The 27,640-nt window shown below is 37.3% G+C and overlaps 1 protein-coding gene across 2 annotated transcripts in view; it reads right to left on the bottom strand.

Annotated features, from left to right (window-relative positions):
- LOC135468612 (branched-chain-amino-acid aminotransferase, cytosolic-like) overlaps window positions 1-27,640 on the bottom strand; it is a 39,824-nt gene that overhangs the window by 10,083 nt on the left and 2,101 nt on the right. For both annotated transcript variants that reach the window (XM_064746955.1, XM_064746956.1), the window contains exons 3-6: window positions 27,211-27,302; window positions 17,930-18,128; window positions 16,590-16,700; window positions 5,570-5,689 (exon numbers count right to left, since the gene is read on the bottom strand). In XM_064746955.1, the coding sequence (XP_064603025.1) occupies window positions 5,570-5,689; window positions 16,590-16,700; window positions 17,930-18,128; window positions 27,211-27,302 (522 nt within the window). The remainder of the gene's footprint in view (window positions 1-5,569; window positions 5,690-16,589; window positions 16,701-17,929; window positions 18,129-27,210; window positions 27,303-27,640) is intronic.

Below are 27,640 nucleotides of genomic sequence, written 5' to 3' on the forward strand. Positions count from 1 at the left end.
TCAACAGGCTATGCCAGAAATTTTAGTAAGGGAATCTATATTCACTTATTACAAATCCAATTTTCTGTATTTACCAAGAAAAACTCAAATCATTTCCCTTCAGCAAATATCAGCAATGTACCTGTAATATCTATGTTCTACTCTAAAACAACCGCAACAATGCGATTGGATTTGCCCTGACTGATTTCTTACGTAAAAAACTTTGGTATATAGAAGAGTCAAAGAAAAAAAATTAAACTAAACAGCAAAAAAAAATTGGCAGAAGAGATCTTTGTCAACACGACGTGTACTTATTCGAACACTTGCTACTTGACCAATCCTGTGTTCAAATCCAGCTGAAACTGGTCTGGATGAGTCCTAGTGTCAAGACATAAAGATCAGTACTGCTGTACTCTGATTCTTTCCACATCTAGTTATTTGGGGCAAATTTCCAGCATCATGTTATACATTAAAACTACTGAAGTTCAATACCCCTCACCACAATTTATACACAGTTAAATGTATATCAACAGACTGATTACACCATAATCATATGTTAATTTGTTTTTATAAAACAGTGAGTGAGTGTTTTTGGTATAAAGTCGTATCTAACAATTTTTCAGTCATACGACGACTAAAGGAATCCTAAGAATGCATGTAATGTGCCTCCTTGTTGCAGGACAGATTTCCATCGCTCTTTTATCTAGTGCTGCTTTACTAATACGCCTTACCGAAGGCAAGAATTTGACACTTGCAATATTTCCGTAGGCAAGACTTTGCCAGGGCCTGTTTGTTCAAAACTGCTTTAAGACTAAATACCAGATTTAACTTTAAGCCAAGTCCTCAATTTAGTATTTAGCTCAAAGATAATTGCGTAACCTTAAATTAAATATGAGATATAAGTCTGCTGCTGTTATACTTTAGACATTGGCCAACTGCACTGACTGCTGAATTTGGATAATATATAAATATAAAAAATAACTTAATATCAGTATTAACTATTGCACTTTTGAACAATTGGGCCCTGTTTTCAGATCATCAATCACCTTATACAAGTCTACATGTTCAACAGAAGATCGGTTGAAGTATTCAAATGGTCATTTCAAAGTTGGAACGCAGAGAACAGGGAGACAACATCTCTGTAGGGGAAAGATTGCTCACGTCATTGGGCACCACAATCACACTCTGACGTAACACAAGAATACGTACACCCATTCGCCGACAAACACATTATTTGGGGATAACAAAAGGGAGGTGGAAATATGACGCAGTCAGCTTAACAAAGACATTGTTTGCAACAAAAAGTTTGCATGACAGTGTGTATGAGCAGATGCTCGACACGACGATGGGCACGACGATGCCCCCCCCCCCCCAGCCCGACCCATAAACTGACAGCTTGGAGTCGTTCTGTTGGTTTCTGATTGACACGGCAGTATGAATTTCTATTGTGCTGCATCAGGCAGACAATCTGGCAGTGTGTAGACATGTTTGGCTAGCTTTTCTTATGAACAGCTTTATTACACAGGGAATATTGGTAGACAGGAAGAGCGATATTACAGGTGCCAGTCAGCTTAAGTATGGGTCGTGAGGGCCAGGCAGGGCACATAAGCAAAAAACACAGCCCCATTATTCCCGGTCCAAAGTCCAACCTCTCATGACGTGAGCGGATCATACCTGTTGTCTCTTACAAGCACCCGCATTCCTTTAAAACATCCAAGTACAAGAAGGTACCAGGGTCAGAGTAGACCTATTTCCTGCCCCCACCCTTTGCATGATCCAGTTCACCTCGGAGGGGGGGGGGGGGGGTAGAGGTATGGGAAGAGTACGCAGTAGAGAACAGTGTCAAGGAAGTACATGTAACCCCCTGCCAATGGTTTTAATTCAGATAAATTCAGCAGAATTAACAATCTGACAGATGTAGAAAATTGAATACTGCGTACGTAGGTGAAATTAAACTTTGCCTGGCACACCTAACAATATCAAATGCATATGTTACATCAGGCCACTTTAACTGATTGACTTGTTTGACCCTACATGGGATGTAGAAAATTGAGAAGGGACCACAGAGGTGTAGAAAGTTGAGAAGGGACTACAAAGATGTAGAGTTGAAAAGAGACTACAAAGATGTAGAAAGCTGAGAAGGGACTACAAAGATGTGGAAAGTTGAGCAGGGAATACAAAGACATAGAAAGTTGAGAAGGCTCATGTATTTTTTTATTCTATCATTTCTACACATCAGAAAACTCCTATAGTACCTATGCCTATATCTATATATATAATATATACTTATGCACACGTACAAGCAAATATCCACATGTGACACGTCATATAAGTGAAAGGCAGGTGGCCTCAGGCAAACTTCATGCCAGACTACATGAATGAGAACTGCCAACTGCCTGCTGCAACCAAGGCCCAAAGAACAATGGAAGCTGGGAATCTTAAAAATTGCCTGTCTGAGAATGGGTTTGAACCAAGATTTTGTGTGACATACTGATTGAAAGGCGTCATTCAGTCATGAACCACTCACACACAAAAATGTATATTCCGTATTAAGGCACATGTATGTGTGTCAAAGGTACACCTATATGTATCTTGCCTCTATCACAAAGTAGAATGATTCTTCAACATCACAATTAGATATTTTCTAAATGCTCTACACTAAGTGAAGTAAACAGTATGGTTCAAGTACATATAATGCCAAAGGAAAAAAAAAAACCACCTTTAATGGAGAAGCTAGGAAAAAGAGTTCTGTCGTCTACAGATTGTTCTGTGATTTTATCTCCATGAATTCACAGGGCTACACCCACCCCCACTACCCTTACAAAACTATCACCGTGAAGAATTGCACTCCTTTAGATAAATGCTGACAATGGGCTAATGTTACAGTACACTTGCGAATTGCGCAGAAATGTGATGAGTCAGGGTATAGCAGGCGTCTGTGAGTGGGCTAAGATGACAGTTTGCGAGTTGTAAGACCATAGTCTACAAGTTCACAGGCTATTGTCAACCCTTCTCTGCTTTTGTACACCCTCTATACAAACAAGGCCCCTTACTTGAGGACAGCCCCTCCTTTACCCTCTTACCAAGTGTTTATCAAGAGCTTATAATGAGGATCTAACGGGGAGTCTTGGAAGTGAACAATTCCTCAAATATTTGCTGCATGTAACCACAGGTGCATACTTTTATATCAAGGTACTTGCAAATTAGAGAAATTGTTCAATCAACTTCACTGTTCTAAGAACATGTACATATATATATATATATATATATATATATATATGGGTCAAATATAGCTTCTTAACTTGGGCATCCTTTTAATAGTAGCTTAATGTGGGCTAAATACTTTCAGATATTGAGACACCAGAACTAAATGCCTTATGCACTAAATTATACTGTCAAAATTACTGTATTAGTCATGCATTTGTCCCTGATGAAGGTCAGGTTTATGGGCAAGTGAATTCTGAGAGTCCAGGGGCCACTTTCACAAAACCTGGTAAGTCATATTTCTAATACCCTTTTTTGGTAAAAAACGTTGTCTCTGTTATACTGCCATCAGGCAACGTCATTTATGAGAACAATTGCCAAAAAGTGATTAACAAAGTTTTGTGAAAGTGGCCTCAGAGTAATAGAGTCTGTACAACACTTCAGCCATTTAACAACTTTACACAAATACCTGTTGCTGGTCTGTTTCCTGCCATCGTGTATTAATGTTGCCAGTCTACTGTTTCCTGCCATCGTGTATTAATGTTGCCAGTCTACTGTTTCCTGCCATCGTGTATTAATGTTGCCAGTCTACTGTTTCCTGCCATCGTGTATTTATGTTGCCAGTCTGCTGTTTCCTGCCATCATGTATTAATGTTGCCAGTCTGCTGTTTCCTGCCACCGTGTAATAATGTTGCCAGTCGGCTGTTTCCTGTCATCGTGTATTAATGTTGCCAGTCTGGTGTTTCCTGTCATCGTGTATTAGTGTTGCAGGTCTGCTGTTTCCTGTCATCGTGTATTAATGTTGCCAGTCTACTGTTTCCTGCCATCATGTATTAATGCAAAACATTCTTCGACATGTCAATAAATACCAACCATAAACATTAAGAATATGTGACTGAACAAAATTAACACATAAACGCATTTCAAAACGGCAACTTTTCAGAAAAATCTGAAAACCTTTTTTCTGAACTGAACACAACATAAACTTTTCAAAAAGAATACTTTGAAAACAGCTTTTCTCATCAATTTCTTTTAAATTTGAACAGCAACCTTTTCAAAATCTGACATCTTCTGTTTGCACACATTTTCACCTGTGCATTATTCTTTCATGATCAACACAAGCAGGTAAATGTACCATTATATCACAGTACTGCAATTGTTGACATGACATGATGCTTTCCATCCAGTTTTCCCCTGCTAGGGCCTCTATAAATGCTGAAGCGCAGAGCAAATGGGTCAAGTCACCAGACAATACCTGGTGATTGTGGGATGTGGGAAGAAAATGTGTTGATTCTTGTAGACAATCTGCAGGCAATAACTGGGGCTCGGAAAAGAATTCTAATACAGGGCGTGTTCTAAGGGCTTTGTCTGTAGGCTAAAGTGGCATGGGGAAGACACCTGGTCAACCCTTCCCTTCTACTTATTGGGAAAACTCCTAATGTGCTGTAAATACAATGATGCCTTTAGTAAGCACTGCCCCCAAAATGTATTTATAGATCAACTGATACTAAGTACTGTATGTATGAAAAGTTATTTTCAAGCCACAATAGTGCCTTAAGGACTTCTTTGTGTCAATTCATGTGCGAGAACTTCAAAAAAGAGAGATAGAATTGCATCAACTCTTAACCTAACTAAGGCACCATACAGGTGTACTGAATGACATCTATATTTGGCCAGAAACAATTTGCTCATTCTTTTGAATACTGTACTTCTTATCCCCACTGTAAAAAAAACATATAACACATTTGACAAGCAAATTTAAAGAATTTATACCCAAGGTTTAATTTGTACAGCTTATGCTTGAATGATGTTGGGATTTTTTTTTAACTTGATCTGAAAGGCGACAAAATGAATCTGCTCACAAAATTTAATCAAAGATGGACAATATTTGAAGGCTTTAAATGAAGGAAACCACCAATCAAGGATACAGTTAAATATGCAATAATTATCCACAGGTACAGTTGTTTTTCAATCCTGATCTAGCACCACACAAAGTGAACATGCACAGAAAATTTGATCGAAATCACACAATATGTGCAGTAGTTATAGTAACAAAAGTGCTAGAGATGAACAAACAAACAGACAGACAGACAGGCAGACAGACACACCGACCCAAATAACTATGCCTCCCTCCTCTTTCAAGGGAGCGTGGGAGTAGCAACACAAGCTATGTACTTCCACAGCCTGGCTTTACAAATAAAAAGTCAATCCAAAACATCCTGATGTAAAATAACAGCTAATCTACCAAGAGCTGGATTTGAATTTACAATGACTACCACCAGGATTCAGAATTACAACCCTGAAGATAAAAAGACAGAAGATAAATCATAGTATTAGACTTTTTTCAAGACTCTGAAAAGCAGAAAAGGTCAACAGCACAGCTTACCTCAGTTCCAATGAAGGTAGGTCGGATGTAGAGACTGCAGCTGTCAGAATATGGGACCCATTCCTGATCAATGCTCACCAACTTCTTCAAACACTTCAGCATCTCTTCCTCATCAAAAGCCTGCAGAACGCAAATTATACAGTTTTATGATTTAACAGTGCTTTAACACAGCAAAATTTCAGCCATATTGTAAGAACAACATATTTGAATCAGAAATAAGCGTGATTTTCGATATGAAAATGACAGCATATAAAATCAAACAGTGACAGATGTCCCACCATAAGAAAATAAATGGTAGTTAAAATATGAAAAGCACATTTAAACTTTTTCTAAATATATATACAAATTATTTAATGAAAATTTATCGTAAGGCACAAGATCTCGCAAAACAAGGTGTTATGCACTCTGAGAGGCATTTCGATTTCAGACGTACTTAAGTATTGTCTCGATGCTGTGAATGTAGCCAGTGGGAGCATTTATAAAAATGGTTAGTAGTAGAACTTAATAAATCATAAAACCATTTGTAGCTTTTTGTGTAATTGTAACATGTTGCAATCATGAAATATATTGCTTTGAAGTTGTGTCCATTTTTTTTTATCAAAGGAATCTAAAGAAGTCAATTATTATACAAAATATTATAATATTCTATTGTATGTATGTACAGGGGGGGATGTGCATCTGGCAATCTCCTTCTGTAAACTGTCTGTCTTACTCTGGAAACCAAATACTTTCTCAGCAATTTAACACATTTTTTAAAGGACCTTATATTCCACATTTTCCAGCATTTTCAAGGATCAGCCAGTTCAAACCTTAATATGGCGATTAATGAATACTAATTTGCTACTACTTTATCCTCATCAGTCCATAGTGAGTGAGTGAGTGAGTGCATGGGGTGTAACGTCGTACTTAGCAATTTTTCAGTCATATGACGATGAGTGCATGTAATGTGCCTCCTTGTTGCAGGACAGATTTCCACTGCTCTTTTATCTAATGCTGCACCACTGAGGCGACTTACTGAAGGCAAGTATGAGGCCCTGCCCGAGCCATTATACCGATATGGGTCATTGTGCTATCCCCTTAATGCTGAACGCCAAGCGAGGAAGTTACAACTTTCTCTTTTAAGGTCTTAGGTGTGACCTGACACAGTACCCTGGACCGTGGATCTACCACCTCCTGAAGCGGACGCTCTACCAACTGTGCTATTGTGACCGGTATAGTCCATATGGAACAAATTATTTTAATATCACATTTAACTCTGAAATAGTACTTTCAAGAACTTCCCAAAGTCTCTTTTCAAGGATTTGCATGGTCTTGAAAGCTGTTCAATAAAATTCAAACACATCATGAATTTCAAAGACCAGCCAGACACCATATTTCTAATTCACAGCTTAATGGTTTTCACCTCGTGATTGCTTCCAAACCCATTCAATAGCTGAGTAGAGATTTCACTAATTACTTGAAACACGAAAGGAGTTTGCTGGTGAAGAACAGGTAAAAATGATATGCATTCCTTAAGGGTGATGCATGAGAGGTGACACAATTCATTGGCGGCACCTCTGATGTTGACATATCCCTGCATAATATACATGTAGGTCTTTGTGCAAACCAACCTAAGTTCCCAGAAATCAGATCGTCCACAGAAAATCTAAGGTCAATATCTGAACTCGCACTCAGCTGACAGTTTGTTTGATCTGTTCTCAGAGCTTGATTAATCTGTTCTCAAGTCAGTGTCAATTGTTATACATACAATTCACAGCCATACCATCTATCATATATGTGCTTCCCAATAAATTAATGCATACAATGAAGTATTGCATGTTTGCTCTCCTTTAACAAAGAACAAGTTAAATATGGCCTCCACACACCATAAATAACACCTCCCAGCCAGAAGATCTGTACAATTTGAATACCATATGCCAACAATACTGATACAGTTTTATGGCTGATCAAGCAGAACAACAACGACAGCGCCAACAAAAGACAAGACAATGTGAACAGAAGACCACTGTTCTATGCGGGAGATGGATTGAATTGTAAAAGAATTCATGCACCACCACCACCACCCAATTAAGAGATTCCTCCCCCACTACCACAGTCTTCGGATTCCCACCCCAGCAGCACTTTAAAACACCTAATACAGGACAAAGGTATGGATCAGATTCCAAAGATCATAATAAAAGTTAATTGTCATCTCAGATTGACCAAGCTTCTCCATGAGAGACACACACACAAAGAACGAACAGTACAAGAGTCAAGGATACAGGTGTGAGTAACAGCTTTCAGATCACACACTCAAATCCACCTGCTTAACTCCCTTTAATGCACTTTCGTCACTGGCTGAGAACAATCGACAAAAAGATTGCACTCAGATCTGCTGTCATCAAGTGTCTGCGCACAGACACTAGCGATCAGCAGGCTACAAAAAAAAGTTTAATAAAAATACCAGAAACGTACTAATGGTTTGTCTTTTGTCAATATTGTCTCTGTGTGCGAAAGAGGGGAGTACCCCCAGCCGGAGTCCAGAGTCCAGCTCTGTCACAGTGTAAGGCTATTCAGACAACGACCAGCTCCTGTTTCTACAACCCGCCTAGCAGGGCCCGCCGATAACCAGAGCAATAAGTAAAGAAAAGCGTACACTTATTCAGCCCCTCCGAGCTTTTATTCTCTCACAACAATGGGTGGGGGCCGTGTTTCAAGGAAACAATATGCTACCTGAACTCTAGTCACGAAACTAAAGCCTCATGATGCACCAACTTCCAACTCGTCAAAATCACCCGACCAGTAACAACGGTGACACATGGGGGCTACAACAAAAACAAAACATTAAGCGGAGCAACTTTTTATAAAAATTTGGAGGTGTTATATCTGCTTGACCAGAAAGGAATAAATCTTCTCAGAACGTAACGCGGTCCAGCCAGGTAAGTGGATTGTCACTACTCAACAATTGTTATACTGTGACTAATCAGATTTAGACAGCCTTGGAAACTTCCCCCAAGACTGTCCCTTGAGGCAAAGGTATGCCATGGGGTGACCCGAATAGCTGGAGAAGAAGGCCTGTCCTCAGATGCCTTGTGAGGAGGCCTCCAAGTGGGGTGAACACAAGGACTGTCTATTACATTTTACCTTCAATTCATCATCCAAATTCATAAGCCAATGTTACCTCTTATTACAAAACACAGGACATATATGCAATTTGACTCTAAATACAAAAAAAGCTTTCTGAAGTTTGTCTTATTCCATTTTTCACTTAAATTTTTCCAAATTATTCTTTCTTATTTAATTTCTGAATCTCCAAATCTGTCGGTATATTTGTACATGTATATTTTATTCAGCAATGAACAAGGGTAGACCGTTGTAGTAATTTTATCACCTTTGTATTCTAAAATTTTCACAGTGGACATTCAGATACTTTGACATTATGTCCACAATCGTTGCGAAAATTTCATTACATAGAAGTCAGATATCCCGTGGATTCCACAAAGAGTAGTTATTAAGAATGCAATTATCATTTACTTGACACAATACCGTGATCTGATTGGTCAAGAAAAAAAGAGGAGTAACAACAATGTACAAGTACATGTATACTGTGCTATTGACAATTCCTAGGTGCATTAATCACATGCAGCTTCATGCAGAAACAACCTAGCTATTCTGACTAACGTCACTCAGTATGCGATATCAGATTTTCATCTACGGTGATAAGAGACCGTCAATCAACTCTCAACATTTACGTCACCTGGCTGACGTAAATGTAATTCTGTTCTAATTCAAAACATATACACCTCAATAAAACAATGTTTACCCAATTCTAACTTACAAACAATTTTTTAACATGTCTGATATAAATATGAAGTATTTTCAATCCTTAGCTCTGTATGTTCTGCATAAAGCATGATTTATATGTGTGAAAATTATGTTGTGTGCTATAGCCAAGTATAATACAAGTACCTTGACTTTAGCCTTGTTGTAATGGCTTAAGCAGGATTTACAGTTTAGCCACAGAATTACCTCCCTTCCATTATGATCCCCTGTACCTACACATAAACGTGTATTTCTATACGTACATGTATATTCAGCAGCTATGACTATCACACTAGAGTTCCTGTAATTAAGGTGAAAAAGAACATCAATGCCAATATTGGAACTGAGCAGAAGACTAGCGGTCCATCCTCTGCCTCTTGAATGAATGATTATGGTTTAAGGGCCAATCTACAGTCGTATATTTACTCTTGATTTGAGTGTATTATAACATCTACATCATACCTACCATAAATAAATGAAAAAATTCATAAATAAAAAAAAATTGTGAAGAACTCTCTGATGTATACAACATTTTAATAAGGTATGGCCAATAACCTAAAATTTCACCCCCCAAAAAATACGGAGACAAACAGATGCCACAAAATATTACAGTAAGTTCTGAAAAATACATTTTGACTCGTAATGTAGAATATTATTCTACCTTTGAAACAAACTTCAAAACAATTTTCAGAATCAGGCAAAATTTTTTTACCATAATTCAAGCACACAATTGCTCTGCAACAAAGGGTCATTAAAAAAACATCAGAGGTTATATCCTTAAGAAGAAATCGAAGATAACAACCAAATATAACAGATAAACTTTTGGACCAAAGACTGAGATAAATGTTTTAATGAAAATCTGAGTCAAACACTTCAAACAAAAATCTGAGTCAAACACTTCAAACAAAAATCTGAGTCAAACTTCAAACAAAAATCTGAGTCAAACACTTCAAACAAAAATCTGAGGTAAACTATTTCTTTTCATGATCAAAGGATTGTAAAGGAGTGTAAAATGTTCAGTATCACCGATATAATATGGCATACAGTTCCTCAATGCTCAGTTCTAACAAATTCTTTCTTGCCTAACAGTGTGTTTTATGACAGCTTTATCTCTGCATCTCTTCTCTTGTCAGATAACTTTTTCAGAACCTGGATCTTAAAGCAGGTGCTTTTCTTCAATAGACAGGGACAGTTGTGCAAACACGTAACACCTTTTTAACAACGCTTTAGCAAAGGGGTTTCATTTCATCATTTTTGTGAGACTTCTTCGGTCCAACTTTTTCTTCTCCAAAACAGAAACACCCTTCTTTTTTGCCTGCTGTAATTTGTTTTCAAATGATTGAATTTTCAACCCAATCTCTGCATAAGGGATTTTTAATTTCATGTACATGTACCTGTATTTGGGCCTAATTAAAAATGAACAAGTAGATATCTGTAGCAGAAAAAGAGAACTAGGGATCATTGTATTAAAAATGCATTTACAAAGCAATTTATTTCCTCTTGTCCACAAGTTTAATATTGTTCAAAATTTAAATATCATCAAAAAATACTCGGTACATCATGTTTCACTGAATAGTGAAGCCTGTCACACTGCATAAATTATATGGAAAGAAATAAACTAACATGTTTTTTGATAAATCAAAATATGAGGGAACCATTTTATAAATATGTACATGTCAGCAGAGGTGAATCTGAAAACCTTACATTTTTGAAACTATGAACAATTATATGTGATAACAGAAGTTCATGTAAACAACCATTTTCATGTTTTTTTTTTTGCAAAATTATATTTCATTTATTATAAAATGGCTTTATACAGAAGTAAATTTTGCAAAACCTTCTGTATTACTTTCATTAAAAAAGAAAAACATGATTTTTTTGCATCAGGCCTTTAACAAGGTACCGGTTCAACAAGTTCAGAGAGTACAAGTAGAAAGGTCAAACAGAGAGAGCAGAATGATTGTAGAGGGCTATTAAAGAGAGGGGGGAAGGGGGGTGAAAAAATGGTATGTAAGAAAACTTATCAAATATAAAATGTGTACGCATCAGTTGGCTAATAAAGCACAGTTCTGGCCAGTGCATATGCCTGTCATTCGTATGTGCAGTGCACAGAGGAAATATGTAAGTCATCAGTGAGACTAGGGACTTTGGGGGAAGGGCACCTGCTGCTCTCCCCCCAAAGATTAATAAGGGACATATGTTTGAACTGTGCGCTTAAGATAGCGGCCAAGCGAAAAAAACTTCATCAGTATATATCTCCTCTTCCAAAGACAGAGGCGTTTGTGGGCCAGGCGAACAAACTGCTTCAAATTTGCAATTATTTATTTTAATGAATTTTCCTAGTGACAGCCCGTCGGAATAATCACAGCGACAGTCGTCAACTGCTACCATCGGTGTACAGATGTGGGTAATTTAATCAGCGCAGATAATGCACCGACCTGTCACTCAAATTGCAAACGTTCTGCTTAACACAGTGCAGATGACATTTCCAAGTTGAGCACCCTTAGCATCTAGGGAGAGAGTCATGAAAACTATAATCACAGAAGCACCTAAAGACAATGACAGTACATGTTATCTTTTTATACCAAAAGTACCTGATTTCAGCTTTCGATTTGGTTTTATGGCCAGAAATTATCTCATCATAATTTTTAACTAGTCAGTAAGCTCATAGTTCTATGGCCCGCTACAAAGGACTCTTTGACTTTTTGGAAAGCTATAATGCATAATTTCAAGAAAACTAAAAGGCTGCACACGTTTGAAATGTGACAAATTTACATGAACCTAGCTCATAACTGTTCTGAAAGAGTTAGAAGATAAGTGTTCCAATTATATTAAACATTCTGACAGAAATCAAAAGTAGCTTAAAGGTATCAGCCAGCAACATTAATGCTTTTTATCCAATGCTATTTAAAATTGGTGGAAATCTTTGCAAGTCTTTTCACACATACTTGCTTATTACTCAAGGGCACCCAGATAAAGCACTGGGCAACAACAACCATTTTACCTTGGTAAAAATTAATGAATTTAAAAACTCAAGTCTACGGTTTTTAAACAGATCAACAATTTACGTGTATTAATCCAACATATCAATTATATTAAATGACATCTAGTTCCTCATATTCATAAGATTTATGTTGAAGCTAAAGATGAGTATACCATGTTGAAGGTTGTCAGAGTCAAACCAACAGCCTTGGCACTCGATCAAATAAATTCACTGATTATGAACCAGTGGTCTAGTGGTATAACCTTTGCACACTACACTGGTATCAGCGGTCTTTATTAAACATACTGGAAATTAATATTTTCCACCTTTATCATTTTCTTAATAGCTCGTGCCCTGATTATCACAGAACTGGGCGAACTCTTCAAATAATAGTCAAGTTGAATATCACAGAAATTGTTTGACAGGCAAAAGTCATTAAGAATAAAGCCATAAGACTGTAGACATTGTAAACTGTTATCTCATGCGGGAGACTGTCCAATTACGACGGAAGCATTACATTATCTTCCAGTATGTAGATCTGTGATCGTTAATAGCAGCTTATCCATCTGGGAGAAATTATGCCGAAAGTTTGTTTACGACCAGTGGAGCCACTTGCACGACATAATTACACTCCTTGGTTGCATAATCAGCATTGAGCAGTCAATAATGTCTTTGATTGCAAGATGTTCAGTCTTTATGTCAGTGTCAGATAGCTCTGAGGCCAACCATATGTCCATAAACATTGAATATGAACATGTTTTTTTTTAATGTCATAGTATTTAGGAATTGAAAAGAGAAGTGTGGGTGTGTTTGGCATCTTGTAAGTACATTTAGCAGATATACAGGGAGGTCTGTTCTCTAAAAGAGATAAGATAAAAGCTAGCTAATGTATAAGTGTAATGTAGAAAGATAGCAGCTCTGTAAAATAAAGAAATTTGAAAGAAATTTTACCTACAATTTTACTCTCCTACCGTCTTCCATCAGAAACAACTTCAAATTAACCTGTGAACCTATTCCCAAAACAAGTTTTAAATTTAAAAATGTTTACATACTAAGACAAACTTAAAGGAAAAGATAGCACCTGGCTAAAACATATTTCAATCAAAAGCAGGATACTCAAGCTTTCTAAATAATAACATACTTTATTATTTTAAATGAGATTTCACTGAATAACATGAGTACAAAATGAGTCGAAGCTGCCATCTTGAGAATTTTATCCAATCAAACACGTTGTAATCAGATTGCGCGGCGCAAGCTGTGACGTAGCCTTAACCCATTCACTCCATGAAGTGACATATGATAACACCGAACTACTGCATAAGACATCATTATGAGATCCTGTAGCCGAAGCGCCGTTTCACAAGGTGTTGTGGGGCAGGTCTGTGTCATTTAAGGGCCACCACAGACGTAAAATCAACTGATTTACAAGCCATGTAATATTCAACAATGGTATTACACATTATGTCAGACAGACGCATAATGTATCGGCCCAAACAACAACCATATCCCCAACTACATTTTTTGTCACTGATATTAGCGTTTAGTCAGCAGTTTCTAAATAACAAATATCTGAGTCAGCACATAATGAGAAGACGACATTTCACTGGACAACACATAAAATTAATTAAAAAATGATATAGTTTTTTCTATGATTTTATTACAAGTGAATAATTAAAATATTGCTCCTTCGTCCCTTTTAGATATAAGGGATGTTTTTGGGGTTTTTTTGTTTTCTTTTATAAAATACATTAAAATTATTGAAATGCCGTGTTCAAGACGAGGTGCTTTCTCTGATGTCCATGATAACTATACGGGTCAGCACTGCTCTCATCTTAAAGCGCACCACTACAAAACTGAAGCATAAAATCCAACGATAGTCGAATGCCTATATCAGCCTCAGTGGTACTTAGATTCCTTTCCCTTTGTTTCCGAACTGAGCATGAATCTAGTTGTACAACAATCCTATTGTTATTTTGTAAGCATTTAATTGGCGTCAAAATCAACAGCACAACCCCTTTGCAGGCTACGACATGAACCAGGAATACCCCCGCTGTGCATCTGCAGCTGGGTTATTGAAACAGGGTCCCTGCAGTTCCCTGTACATAATATAGTCGGCCTATGGTATCAACAGTTCGAGCAGTGGAAGGAATATTCTTCCAGTATGTCCAGTTCCAGAGAAACTATGTTTTATCACTTGGGCCTTCATTGCCAAAGTCCACAACTTTTATCTGTCATAGGGAACTTCTTACACTATTACATGGAAAATACCTTTGACGTCAGAGAGCTAGAGTAAACATGATGTCACCTTGCCCTCGACAGTGGAGACGTGCTAAAGGCCTGTCGAGACGAAGTTTCATTAAACTTTTACTGGGTTGAAAAAAATCTAAAAAAATATTTAATGCCAGTTTAAGATACTTTCAATGGTAGTCTTTCAGTGGACATAAATGATAGTCAGGTGCTGTCTTTCACTATACAAAATGATTGAAAGCCACACATACATGTATATTTACCAAGCTACATGTAAAGTCTTGAAACGTAACAGCCTATAAGCAGATACAAAAACGAAGTAACTATGATTTGTTTACACAAAATCAAACAATGATTCACTGCTTCCAGTGACCAAAGTTTCTTGCAGTCATTTCATTTAAAAAACAAGAGTTCAGGTGAACACAACATACACCCCAACACATGTATTTGTTTGAAATGCATACAAGAATACCAGCAGAATTGTAGTGAGTATAACCCGAGGGGAATCTTCATGGGTGTTGATGATAGGTATTTTGGTTACCATGACGACCATGAAAATGGACAAATGTGAGTCACGACACATCGTCATCTGTGTATCTATGTGTCCACCAAAAATTAAAACTGAACGTTAAAAACTGTTGGGTGTTATAGCCCGGAAACGAATACAGACGGACGGACAAACAGGCAGACACACAAAATCGCTATAATATGCTCTGCCTATTGGCGAGGCATATTATTAATAAAAAAAGATTTTATCCAAAAGAAGGTTCTCTTGGCATTATGACAATCACAGAAAACAGTAACCTTTAATGTCTGATGACGGGACGAAATATTTTCAGGATATCAAAATAGCAACACTTAGGAAACATTTTTTTCAATTCATATTTTGGAAAGTCCTTATTAAGATCTTGTACATAACACTAAATTACACACATGTGCAACAACCACATATAAAAAACTTTACACATGTAATGTGACAAATTTTAACTTCAGTGTAAAGTTTTATGCTTTCATCATTGCTTCCAACACGAAATATATGTGTAAGTTTTTTCCACACCATATATCACACCACAATTTGTCACTGTTACGTCATATTCAACTTCAAAGAGAGTCAAACTTTACAGGCATATCAGACATACAAAACTGTCCAAAAATATGAACATTCATAAACCTTTCACCAAAAGCATCCACAAAGTATCTGTCAGGTTATATCAAATTGCAACAGTCTATGCATGTAACACCGATAGGCCTTTAACGTCTACTGTATCAAACGCTTATGGAGCACTTAAAAAACAGACTTTTGAGAACTAGGAATGTAATCCCTAATTAGTGGGTTAACCAGTGCACCAGACACAGTATCTAAAATAAACTCGGGTCATATATTTTTTGCAACATTCCTTATGATTTTTTTTTCGATAACCATTACACGATATAATCAAACTTCCTGCTCCAAATCCTAGGACCAGAAGATACAACTACTGGGGTCAGTTTCCTTTACACTGAGTTGACATTTTCTCAAGAGATGCCAAAACACATGGACTGTTTCACTTTTTTGCCTTTCTGTCTTTCTCTCAGTTCTGGATGCTAAAGGCGGATAATGAGCCATCGTTCCTTTGCCTGGTGATCACTTTGAAACCCGACTTGAAAACTAGAGAAAACAACTTCTCAAAGATATCAATTAAGATTGTAATCAGCCTGTGTAGGCATGCCTGGCAGAGGGAGATGTGAATGCTCTACCATCTGTGGGCACACATGTGTTCTAACACCCTCCCCCACCCATATCCTCATCAGTCTCCCCTTAGCAGCACTGACTACAACATCCCTGTTGCAAAACATTTTGACAGGCTAAACACTGCCACTGGTTCAAATGACATCAACCAAATCTGAAGTCCCTAATAATAATTTTCCTTCTTTTTTCTTTCCTCCTCCCCCCACCGACTCCCCCTTCCACACACACTCTCATTAACTTTGCCAGAGTTATCTACTCACCGGTAAACAGGTACGTTTCGCTGTTCCTTGCATCCGCCGCATATTCTCCATGGGTCGAAACAGTCGAACTTTGTTATCGACACATCGGTACGCTTTCATGCCCTCAAACAGCTGCAAGGATCGAGTCAAACAAACTTAGCTCTTTGAACTCACACAAAACTAACTTTGATCACTGTTTCACACTTTTTGACACGGGGAACATATATATTAATCCTCATAACTATCAGGTAATCTACAACTTCCTGTTGATTAGCAAGAGGATTATTTTGAGACGACTTTCTCAGTTCCGTTACAACTTACATGTACAAATAGCTACATGTAGAATTATGGGTGAGATACTGTTGCAAAATATGTGTACCTTGTCATTTCTGAAAAGCTGTTAAATTTTGTATTATAGGCCATATAGACTGTGGCTACCACACATGTATGTTTATGTCATTGCATATAACACAATCAGCTTACAACAAACCCAGCTTGGTGGATTCAACTTGGTACAATCTGACATCAAAATGTGTACTTACTTTTTTAAAACAAAATAAAGTAACAAACATTATGAATTATGAAAAAAATGCTTACAAAATATACATGTACATGCCCAAATAATAGAAACATGTACATTTAAGTCCACAACAGAAAAAAATGGAAATAATGTTGTTGACAATAGGAAAAGACAGCCTAAAACTTAGAGAAGCCATGTACGACGTTTCAATTCAGAATGACAAAAAAGTCTAACCGGACAAGGCAGCCATAATTTTGTTGAAAGCAGATAATATAGACTCAGTTTCAAACTTGATCTGTTAATCACCAAGGTGTTTCACTTGAACAGTATGAATTTGAAAAGTATAGAAAACTGATTCAAGACAGACTGACAGATGTGTAAACCTTTTTTCTCTCTGGTACCAGCGGGTGACTAATAATGGATTATATAATGGTAGATAAATATTATGGGTAAAATAAATAACACAAAAGTCCAAGTAATAAAGCGATAATTCCATCTCATGAGATTAGTCCAGATGTCCTTCAAAAATTTGAAATATGGCATTTCATAACCACAATTAACATTAATTAAGTACATAACAGAGAATCAGCATTTAAACCTTAATGCCTTCAAGTCACAAAAACAGAAGACCGGAAATACTGTACTTCAAGTTTAGTACTTTTCAAGAGACATTTTTTGCTTGATTCTGACTGGTTTGTCCACTTCATTGGCCCAATGAGAGGTTTTGTTGAAGGCTGACTAATTTACTATCAGAAAAAAGTATCTATATAAAAAAGTATCATTTTAAGGTCTTTCTGTGCTTCTTAAAGTGAATCTTCACATAGGACACAAAGTATTATACCTCTGTAGCATAGTGGAGAACTTTGGAGGCCGGGTGTAGTTGAAGGTCGTGTACTGGGCTGATCACAGGTCGCCCCCATCCCTTGTCCTTCTGCCATTCGATCTCCAGCATGTGGTCAGTGAAGTGATGACCAAATACCAGTTTGTTTGAGTCTGGCTTCGGCTGAGGGTTAGAGGTCAAGGTCACCTGAAGGTCATCATACTGCAATGTATAACATGGATGCTTTCAGATCAGTATATATTCCTGGTAAAATACTCAAAAAGTCAGTGACAAAAATAGAATAAACAGGTGAAAATGTCCACAAGTAAAAACGTCAAAGACATATAACGTCCAAGACAGCTGCATGGACATATGGTCCAAGACACTTGACCTGTCCAATACCAATAACTGTAGGGTTAACTGTAACTTAATAATGGCCTACTATAAGGAGAGTTTTTATGGAAAACAAACTTGTGATATTTACCCATATCTCATTATGAAGCCTGTATACCAGATTTGCAAAAATCATCAACTTAAAGACCATTTAAAACTATCTCTAGTTAAAGCATAATTTCAACCGTATACATGCAGGTTGTCCAATTGGGAAAATAGTCCTGGACGATTTTACTTCTGAATGATCTGAATGCACCCCCACTTTAGTACTTTACTATTATACTGGTATGGAACTGTCTGGACATATATATATATATATACACACACACATAATATACACATTACAGACTATCTTCCCACATTCCTAATCAGCCGTGCTTGGCTAACAAAACCAGCCTTATCAGGCCAATCTGACAAACAATGCTTCTATTCCCAGGCTTTATCAGAGTGAAATACAACAGACTGTTCAAAGAAAACTGAAACAATATATACGTACATGTACATATAGGCACAAGTGCATCTGTTGCTGGATATATATATATATATATGTATATATCGTACATGGACCATGCAGACAGGTAACCTCTGAACAGGTAAGTATGCATTATCTTCTTTCATAATATACAAATGTGTCTGACAATGCCATTTTAACTCTACATTTTTGTCTACATAGACCATATATAGGCATCTGAGTATGCATTTCTTAAATTTCTTACGTAATATACAAATGTGTCTGACAATGCCATTTTAACTCTACATTTTTGTCTACATAGACCATATATAGGCATCTGAGTATGCATTTCTTAAAAATTTCTTACATAATATACAAATGTGTCTGACAATGCCATTTAAACTCTAAATTTTTGTCTACATAGACCATATACCGGCATCTGAGTATGCATTTCTTAAATAATTTCTTACATAATATACAAATGTGTCTGACAATGTCATTTAAATTCTACATTTTTGTCTACATAGACCATATACAGGCATCTGAGTATGCATTTCTCTACAGTATCTAAAATCATAACCTAATGCAAAACTGATGTACACTGTATATGCACATGTAAGTGATGTATATTAGCAAAGGTTCACAAATACCCAACCAATCCCACATTGTAACTGGAAGCAAAAATATTTAATTGTGCAAGTATGCAGGTACATAGCAGAACAGTATGAAGAGACAAACCTGCAAACCGGGCAGAGTAGCTGAAACAAGTCTTAACTATGAATTTCAACTTTCAAATGAAAACTTCAGTGTATTTGGGACTTTTTCTTTTTTATGATATCTCAAAACTGTTGACTTACACACACATATACCTTGCAATGTAGCCATTAATATCTCACAAAAAATGGGGAAATTTAAAATGACCGGCAGTTGGACACTGAGGTCATTTTGTTGTCGTCAGATGTTCCTTTTTCAGCTCATTGTGAAGACGTTACGACATTATAATAGAAATCCGCATACATTGTATCATGGTGGATGTTCCTGTACAGTCCACTTTTAATGTAACTATGTCTCATTGTCCTGCTTCACATTAGCCCCACCTCACTGGATTAAACAATATTCCACTGCCTCCCCAGTACACTTACATGTATATACATGTAGGCCTAGATTGTGTAATGGCCATAACATAGGTGAGTGATTACAGAAACTGGGCTTGCATGTTATATGTACTTAGCTAACATGTACACGTGATGTTCAGAATACCGCTAGGGTGTTTCTGTACAATCCAAGATAAACCATATACACGAACAAATTGTATACAGTTTGTATCATGCTATCTGCACTCACAGAATACTGAACATACACAAAAGCATGTTAACACAAAGAGTAAAAGGCACACTTTTGTGCGTCAACAAAAACAGATCATCACTTGTGCTGGTAACTGTATTTCATTTTGCCTTTGTATTTCATACTCAAGATTATTTATTTATTTATTTGATTGGTGTTTTACGCCATACTCAAGAATATTTCACTTATACGACGGCGGCCAGCATTATGGTGGGTGGAAACCGGGCAGAGCCTGGGGGAAACCCACAACCATCCGCAGGTTGCTTGCAGACCTTCCCACGTACGCCCGGAGAGGAAGCCAGCACAGTGACCGCATTGGTGAGAGACTCATGGGTCATTATGCTGCGCTAGCGTGCTAACCGACTGAGCCATGGAGGTCCCTACTCAAGATTAATTATCATAAATATATGACAGTAGGGAATTTTATGGGCAATGTAAAAGGTTACCACAGGATGTGTTGTTGTCATTTGAAATTTGTATGTAATCAGTAAAAGATACAAATACACACACATGGATTTCAAATTCGAACAACGAATTTAAGTGGTCATCCTGGTGATAATATGAGGTTGTTTTAAGCGAACTTTAAAAATCACTATACCTACCTGTCAGCCAGTTGTTAGGTCAGATTTTTCATACCCTAATAACTCTTTAACACGAGACTGAGTGAGAGAGTGCTTAGGGCTAATCGTCGTACTTAACAAGTTTTCAGTCATATCACGATGTAGGAATCCTGGGAGTGCATGTAATGTGCCTTCTTGTTGTAGGATGGATTTCCACCGCTTTTTTTATCCAGTGCTTCTTCCCTGAGACGACTTACCGAATGCAAGTAAGCCGCCCTGCCACGCTATAATACTGATACGAGTCAACCTGTCGTTGCACTATCCCCTGAATGCTAAATGCGGAAGTTATAGCTTCCTCTTTTAAGGTCTTAGGTGTGATACGACTCAGGATTGACCCTGGATTTACCACCCCAAAAGCTCTACCAAATGAGCCATCGAGGCTGGTCTTTTAAAATGAGATAAACATTACATGAGTAGCCTGAGTGCCAGACAACAACTGCCTTAGGCAGTTATTGCCGATTTGTGTTTTTTTTTTTTTTTTCACAGATAGCATGTTTTTTATACTTCCATCACCATGGTTTATAATAAGACCATGGTGACATCAAAGTATAACAGTGTCTATACAACATGTATTTATCAGGATTATCTGCAATAGTCTACGCACATGCTGTCAATGTCATTCATCAGTCCAGTATTTAACACCAACCAAAAATGACTTTCCCTAAATACATTGTACAATTACATCAATATTTCCACCCTCTTGCCTAATGCAGATGCACATTTTGAGGTGACGACAGTTGATCGATATGGAGAGCGATCATATGTCGCTTAAGTATTGCAGGGCGATAACTGATCAAGCTGAGGACACGATCAGACAAGTTATCACTGCTGGAGACTTGCTAATCACCAGTTTACCTGTCAACAGTCTGATACTTGCCCTTGATAAGAACAATCAGACCCTTCATATAAATCTATTACTGTCACCATGACGTCTGCAGAAATGATGACAATTCATTATCGACCTCTGAAAAGTTCTGAAGGTGCATATGTACATTTTCTTTGGTACAGGAATTATTTAACACCTATAAATTTTGATCCTTAAAAAATGAAGAGGGGCAAGCAATTTATTAATTATAATCCTCGTACACATTACATGTACATGTGATATGTATAAATTTCAAACACCTACAAGGTTTCATTGAAATCAGCAAGAGCTCAAGAACCGTAATTTCACGGTGTCTATAGTATGAACACCAAAGCACACTTTTAAGAGGGCGTTAGGCAGATCCACACGTTAGAAGATCTTGCACACACTATGCAACCTTGATAGACGTTCACATGTAAAATTCTGCAGTAAATGCAGCCAGTGTAGTTAGAGCCACTTTAGTTATGTGTTAATTCCAAAACTGTTGTGCCCCAAATGATTCAACCTGTAAAGTGCAAGTGGCAAGAAAAATTTTACAAAATACAGTGGTTCACAACTTAGGTTAAACACTCCAGACACTTAATGCTATTAAATATAGCATTATCTTGCTTAAGCTGAACACTTTTGCTTGTTCAAAAGAACTTTAGTTTCATGAAACGTATCAGGAAGGACACTCTGGGAAAAAGCATGCTTAGACTTCTGGGATGTTTTATTTTCAAAGAACATGCAGCAATACAAACATGCCTGACTATATGTAGTGTAAACATACAAAATCAATGAAATCCGATGTATATCAAATGCACAAGTACACACACAGAACAGGTGTTTCAAAGTGTACTTTCAGGCAGGTGTTTCTGTCAGTCACAACTTCTGAAGTGTTCATTTCTAAGAATGCAATCTGGTATAGTCTTGGGTCACTCTTGACATATCTTAAACAGACTTGTCTATCAGCAAGAACAGAGCGATAAACGCTACCTGAGCCTTACTAAAAACATAATTTTCGATGTTTCTAGACAACTATCTCACAATTACAAAACAGTAAGTTACATATACAGAAGTACTAAAGTAAGAGGTTCCATTACCTCTTATTCAACAAAAATGCACGCATCTTTTAAAATACGGTAAACCACCTAAAATACCCCAACCTTCCAAAACATGGTTCTTTAGAGCAAGTATTTCTTCTTGATGATGAAACTTACATTTTTCCAGTAGAGTATAAACATACATGTACTTTCTAAAACACCTTTCAAACAAACGTTGAAACATCAAAAGAAAAATCATGCAAGTTGTGATTTTGGCTAAATTTTAGGTCAGTTACCATAGCTTCTCAAATTTCCAATCTCAAAATCTTTGTTTAACCTTGGTTAGTTACAATAAATCAACATTAGTCAAAGGCTACTTATGCCGACGGGCACCATAGCTTAAAAATTAAAAATTTTTAATAGCCCTGAGAATTTCTACAAATTTGTGAGGGCCATCCACAGGTGACATGGTGAATCTCTCTTTGGATTTGACACCCTGTTAGGGACTTTGCCCAAAGGTACATGTCTACATATGTATACATGGTGCCAGGTGATTTTTGCCTCAAGCAGAATGTCAGTTTTTAAACTGACCTATTCTACATCAATTATTGACATCTTTGATAAAAAACAATACAAAGATATCTCACAAGACGAGTTTGTAAATAATAGTAACACGCTTGTAGAAGAAAGAAGGCTGACAACCTTTAACACTTCTGGCGAGGTTTTGACCAGACTTCTGTCTGGCGGAATAGAGCCACTAGATTACACTGACAGATAGGAAGGGTGCAAATCACTTCAGGCCTCCTCATCTAGAAGGGCTGACTGAGCTACCTTGTCAACCCTAAACACTGGACTACGTGGTATTCAGCAGGCAAAACAACAGTTGTTGCACATCACATATCTTCACATCCATAACATATGTTCAACTTGAAATCCTCGATGCTCACAAACTCAGAATACACTTGTATTGTTCGTGTACAAATGTTCAATGTATGCAACTGTTAAAGACTGTATGTAGCTAAGACATGTTAACAGAGAACTTCACATAAGACCACATGGATTCTGGTGGCAAGTCACATCAGGCTCAGGAACACCTTGTTGGTAATCTACAATATAAATATCATAAATAGCTTTGTCTCTTTATTTGTCAGTCTTTCTGATTCACTTGCTCTGTGCGCTTGAGTTTTGTGTGTTGGAAGCTTTCACAAACTCTCGACAACTCTGATTTCTTCATCTGGTGAAGCCACCAGTACTCGTGCAAAATATCACCTAATGTGGTGACCTTGTGAACAGTTTTCACCTTGCAAACAGTCTTCACCTTAACAGCAGTTAATATACATCTAGTGCAGCAAAAGGTTCATTAAATACACTGATACTTGTATATACTTGCAGTTTTCTTAATACATTCTGAAGTGTTTTGAAACACAGGTGCAACTTTGTGAAAAGGAGACCCTAACACAAACAAAAAAGATCGTGATGTGCGGCCTGTCACATAATCCAGCGATCCCCAGCACGCTGGGATGCAGATAACATGCGTGGTTAAGTGTGCTGCCTCTTGACCTGGCTTTCGTCACATTACCTGGCGACACATACAAGGCTTGATGAAGTCAATGACAGGCGGCACGAGCATGTGACTCGCCATGGCGATACGCTCAAACTTTGAACTCTACCGAGCCACTCAACATGCAGACGAGATGTCTCGCCACTTGCGACATCCACAAGCTCTGATTTTCACCTTTCTATGCAATTATTGTAGGCATATTAATATGCACTCCTAATCTAAAAAAAAAAAAAAAATTGTAGCAAATCAATGTTCAAGAATCTTCATTCAAATAATGTCTGGTGTTAAAAAGTTCTTATACAGTGTATCTATACCTCTATACAAGCTGACTGCTAGTGCTAGATGCTAAATCATTGGACAAAATTTTAAGGATCCATTTTTCCATAAGGTTTTTAAAACGTAGTGCCAAAGAATACTTCACTCATATTTATTTATTTATTTGATTGGTGTTTTACTTATACAAAGACGGTGAGATCTAAGATTTAAACACACAATCTTAATGATCTAGACCTAAGGGCTATCAAGCTATCTTTATCCTTTAATACTTATACTGTATTTATGATATTAATAAATAACGAAGTGAACTGCAAATCAAACCCCAATAAGAACTAAACAAAATGATCTTGTGCAGTAAATTTTACACATTGCTGTTTAATTAACACAATAATGAAAATTAAAAGGCTGTTGTTGAAATTTGAAGGAAATGATTAAAAACTTATTTTCTTTTTTAAACAACGCAATCTTATGACTGCATGATAAAGATTTCTAGTCATGTCGCCATGGACAGGTGTCTGGGGAATAACTGACCACCCAATACGAAAATATGCCAGACTATTTATAAACAGATTAAGACAGGCTTCTTACCACTTGACCCTATCCCACTGATTGTGAGAGAAGACAGGAGGGGAGGGGGCACTACAGAAGAGGAGGGGGAGGGATACTCAGTGACAGCCGGGCAGTGGGGCATGCGACAATTTCAGATAACAACACAGATAACAGAATGCTATAATACTTTATTTCTTTAATTCCTTTACACCTCAGATGTAACCTATTTCAGAGGAATATATATATTATTAGATGTTGAAGTTCGCATACCCAACTAGACATAACAAAACACTGAAAACACACATTTACGTGTACATCTTTATTAATCCATTGAAACAGAGAAGGTCACAGAAACTGTATCTCCTTTCTTTCGCATCTTTATGTTAGCCCCTCCCCGCCAACATAAGAACCGCCCTCTTGTCTTCTTTTCCCCAGTTTTAAGACATGTCCATCTAATGTTATCAGCACTTATCTCAATACCCTTTGTATACACACAAAAGCCTTACTATTAAACACAAGGCATTCTTGAAAGAATATATCAATTCTATAAAGTGAGTGTTTGTTTCTTTGACACTTCACAATACACCGAAGATCTCTCTCGATACAACGCCCGAGTGCTACACTGTTTGACAGTCCATCATATTGCATTTAGTCAAGGACGAATACAAGTAAGTACATGTACAAACACATCAAGAAATAGATCTTGAGATGAAAATTAATTTATTTTTTCCAGTACTAAATTTGTCTATACAGTCCCTCCCCCTAACAAAACAAATGGTTATTTGGTGTTAACTGGAGATAATTTGCTTTCTCAAACTCACACCATGTTTTCACGGTTTCAGAACAATACAATGTATCTGAGTAAGCTTATTTATATACTGCAAACTGTTTGTACCTCTTAATATTTTCCCTCTATTTTTAGTGCCTTAATACTCCATAAATTGCTACTTCACTTCAACAGATCATATGCGGTCATAGGTTTACATGTATGTGTTAGGAAGATTACCTCACTTGACCCTTCACCCTACTCAAGCCCCCGACCTATTAAAACCAATGTTGAACCAGGTAAAGCTGGCTTCAAAAACATAATGTTATTGGTAGAGTGGTCTGACCAAAGAACCCCTCCAATGACCTATCAGCGCAGATGTACATGTAGCCTTCCACTTAATTAAAATACATGTACACAGCGCTGTGTACAACTTTTCAAGTTGGTCCACCTATTTATACTAAGTAGACTAATTTTTCCTTGTGTCTGACCCTGGTACATGTAGTGAAGTCACTGAAAACTAATGTGAATACTTAGATCTTGTTTTTTTTTTCCATTTCAAGTGCTCATCTGTATATGTAATGTCACCAAAACCACATGAAGTGAAATGCTCATGGTCTGGCCAGGTTAAAAATAGTTAGGTTCCAGTGTGGTTTTACACCTACGGAACATAGAATGAACGAATGAATGCTTGGAGTTTTACGTCATGTGTACAATTTTTCAGTCGTATGACGATAAGGAGCCATTAAGCGTGTTTACATATACTGTGTCTTGATGTAGCAGGGCTAGACCAAGCCATCAACGTGCTGCCGCCACTGAAGTATCATGCCAAGGGCACCAGACATGACGCTGACACCCCACCCAGTCACATTACAGTGACACTGGGCCAAGTAGCCCTGTATCCTTGCTGTAACCTCTCAGTGCTGGGCACCAAGCGAGGCAGCAACTAGTACCATTTTTAGTCTTTGGTATGATGAAATCTAAATGTCAAACATTTAGATGTACATGTACACCGTGGAATTATTCAGGGCCACTTTTCATTACACATACCTCTGGGAAGGAGGTTATGTTTTTGCCGGCATTTATCAGCCAGTCTGTCTGTCTGTCTATCAGCTACTTATATAAAAAAAAATAATTATAGACAAATTTGGATAAAAGTTTGTGAAAAGTTAGTTCTTCAACCAAGTGCATGTAACTATGCATTCAGTTCTGCTGATGATTTGGATCTGCATCCACATCTAGAGATTATCTTACTTTCTGTTTTTCAACATTTCTTTTGAAGATACGACAGAAATGTAGAATACTGGCCCTTTGTCATGAGGGATTTGTATATTCATCTGTGGTCAGGTTAATTTAGACGTTGTGAGTGTTGTACGCAGTTGGGTGGGGAAAGAAGCCTGTAATCTTCAATACAGGCTCCTAACAGCGATATCCATGTGTATAGAATTTACACCTTACCTGAACGAAGACACTGGTGCAGTAGACTGGAACCTCAGGGATATGGAGAAGCTTCTCAACAAGCCATTACAGTTTGATCTTCTGAAAATCTTTTCAAAACAAAAAAACAGAGAGATTAAGAGAATGCTACATGCATGTTTGAATTCTAATACTGTACAATAATCTCAACAAAAAGAAAAGTTAAATTCTCAAAGTCAAGCATCAAGTTAGGCTGTTATATAATAGCTGACTAGGTTGTTTTGCGAGTTCGGTGCACTTTCCCTAAAATGCACACGCAGACGTTATTCTGCCAGAAATAATGTTAAAAGATATCCGATAGCAAATGTCACCCTGTCCCTTAACTTTTGGGAGAGTTTACCAATGCACCTTGTACCTCGTGATTTTTTGTCAGAGTTCTAACCATATCCACAGCTGTTTTGTCTTGAAA

This window comes from Liolophura sinensis, chromosome 6 (genome assembly GCF_032854445.1).
Source record: "Liolophura sinensis isolate JHLJ2023 chromosome 6, CUHK_Ljap_v2, whole genome shotgun sequence".
NCBI classification, from domain to species: Eukaryota; Metazoa; Mollusca; class Polyplacophora; order Chitonida; family Chitonidae; genus Liolophura; species Liolophura sinensis.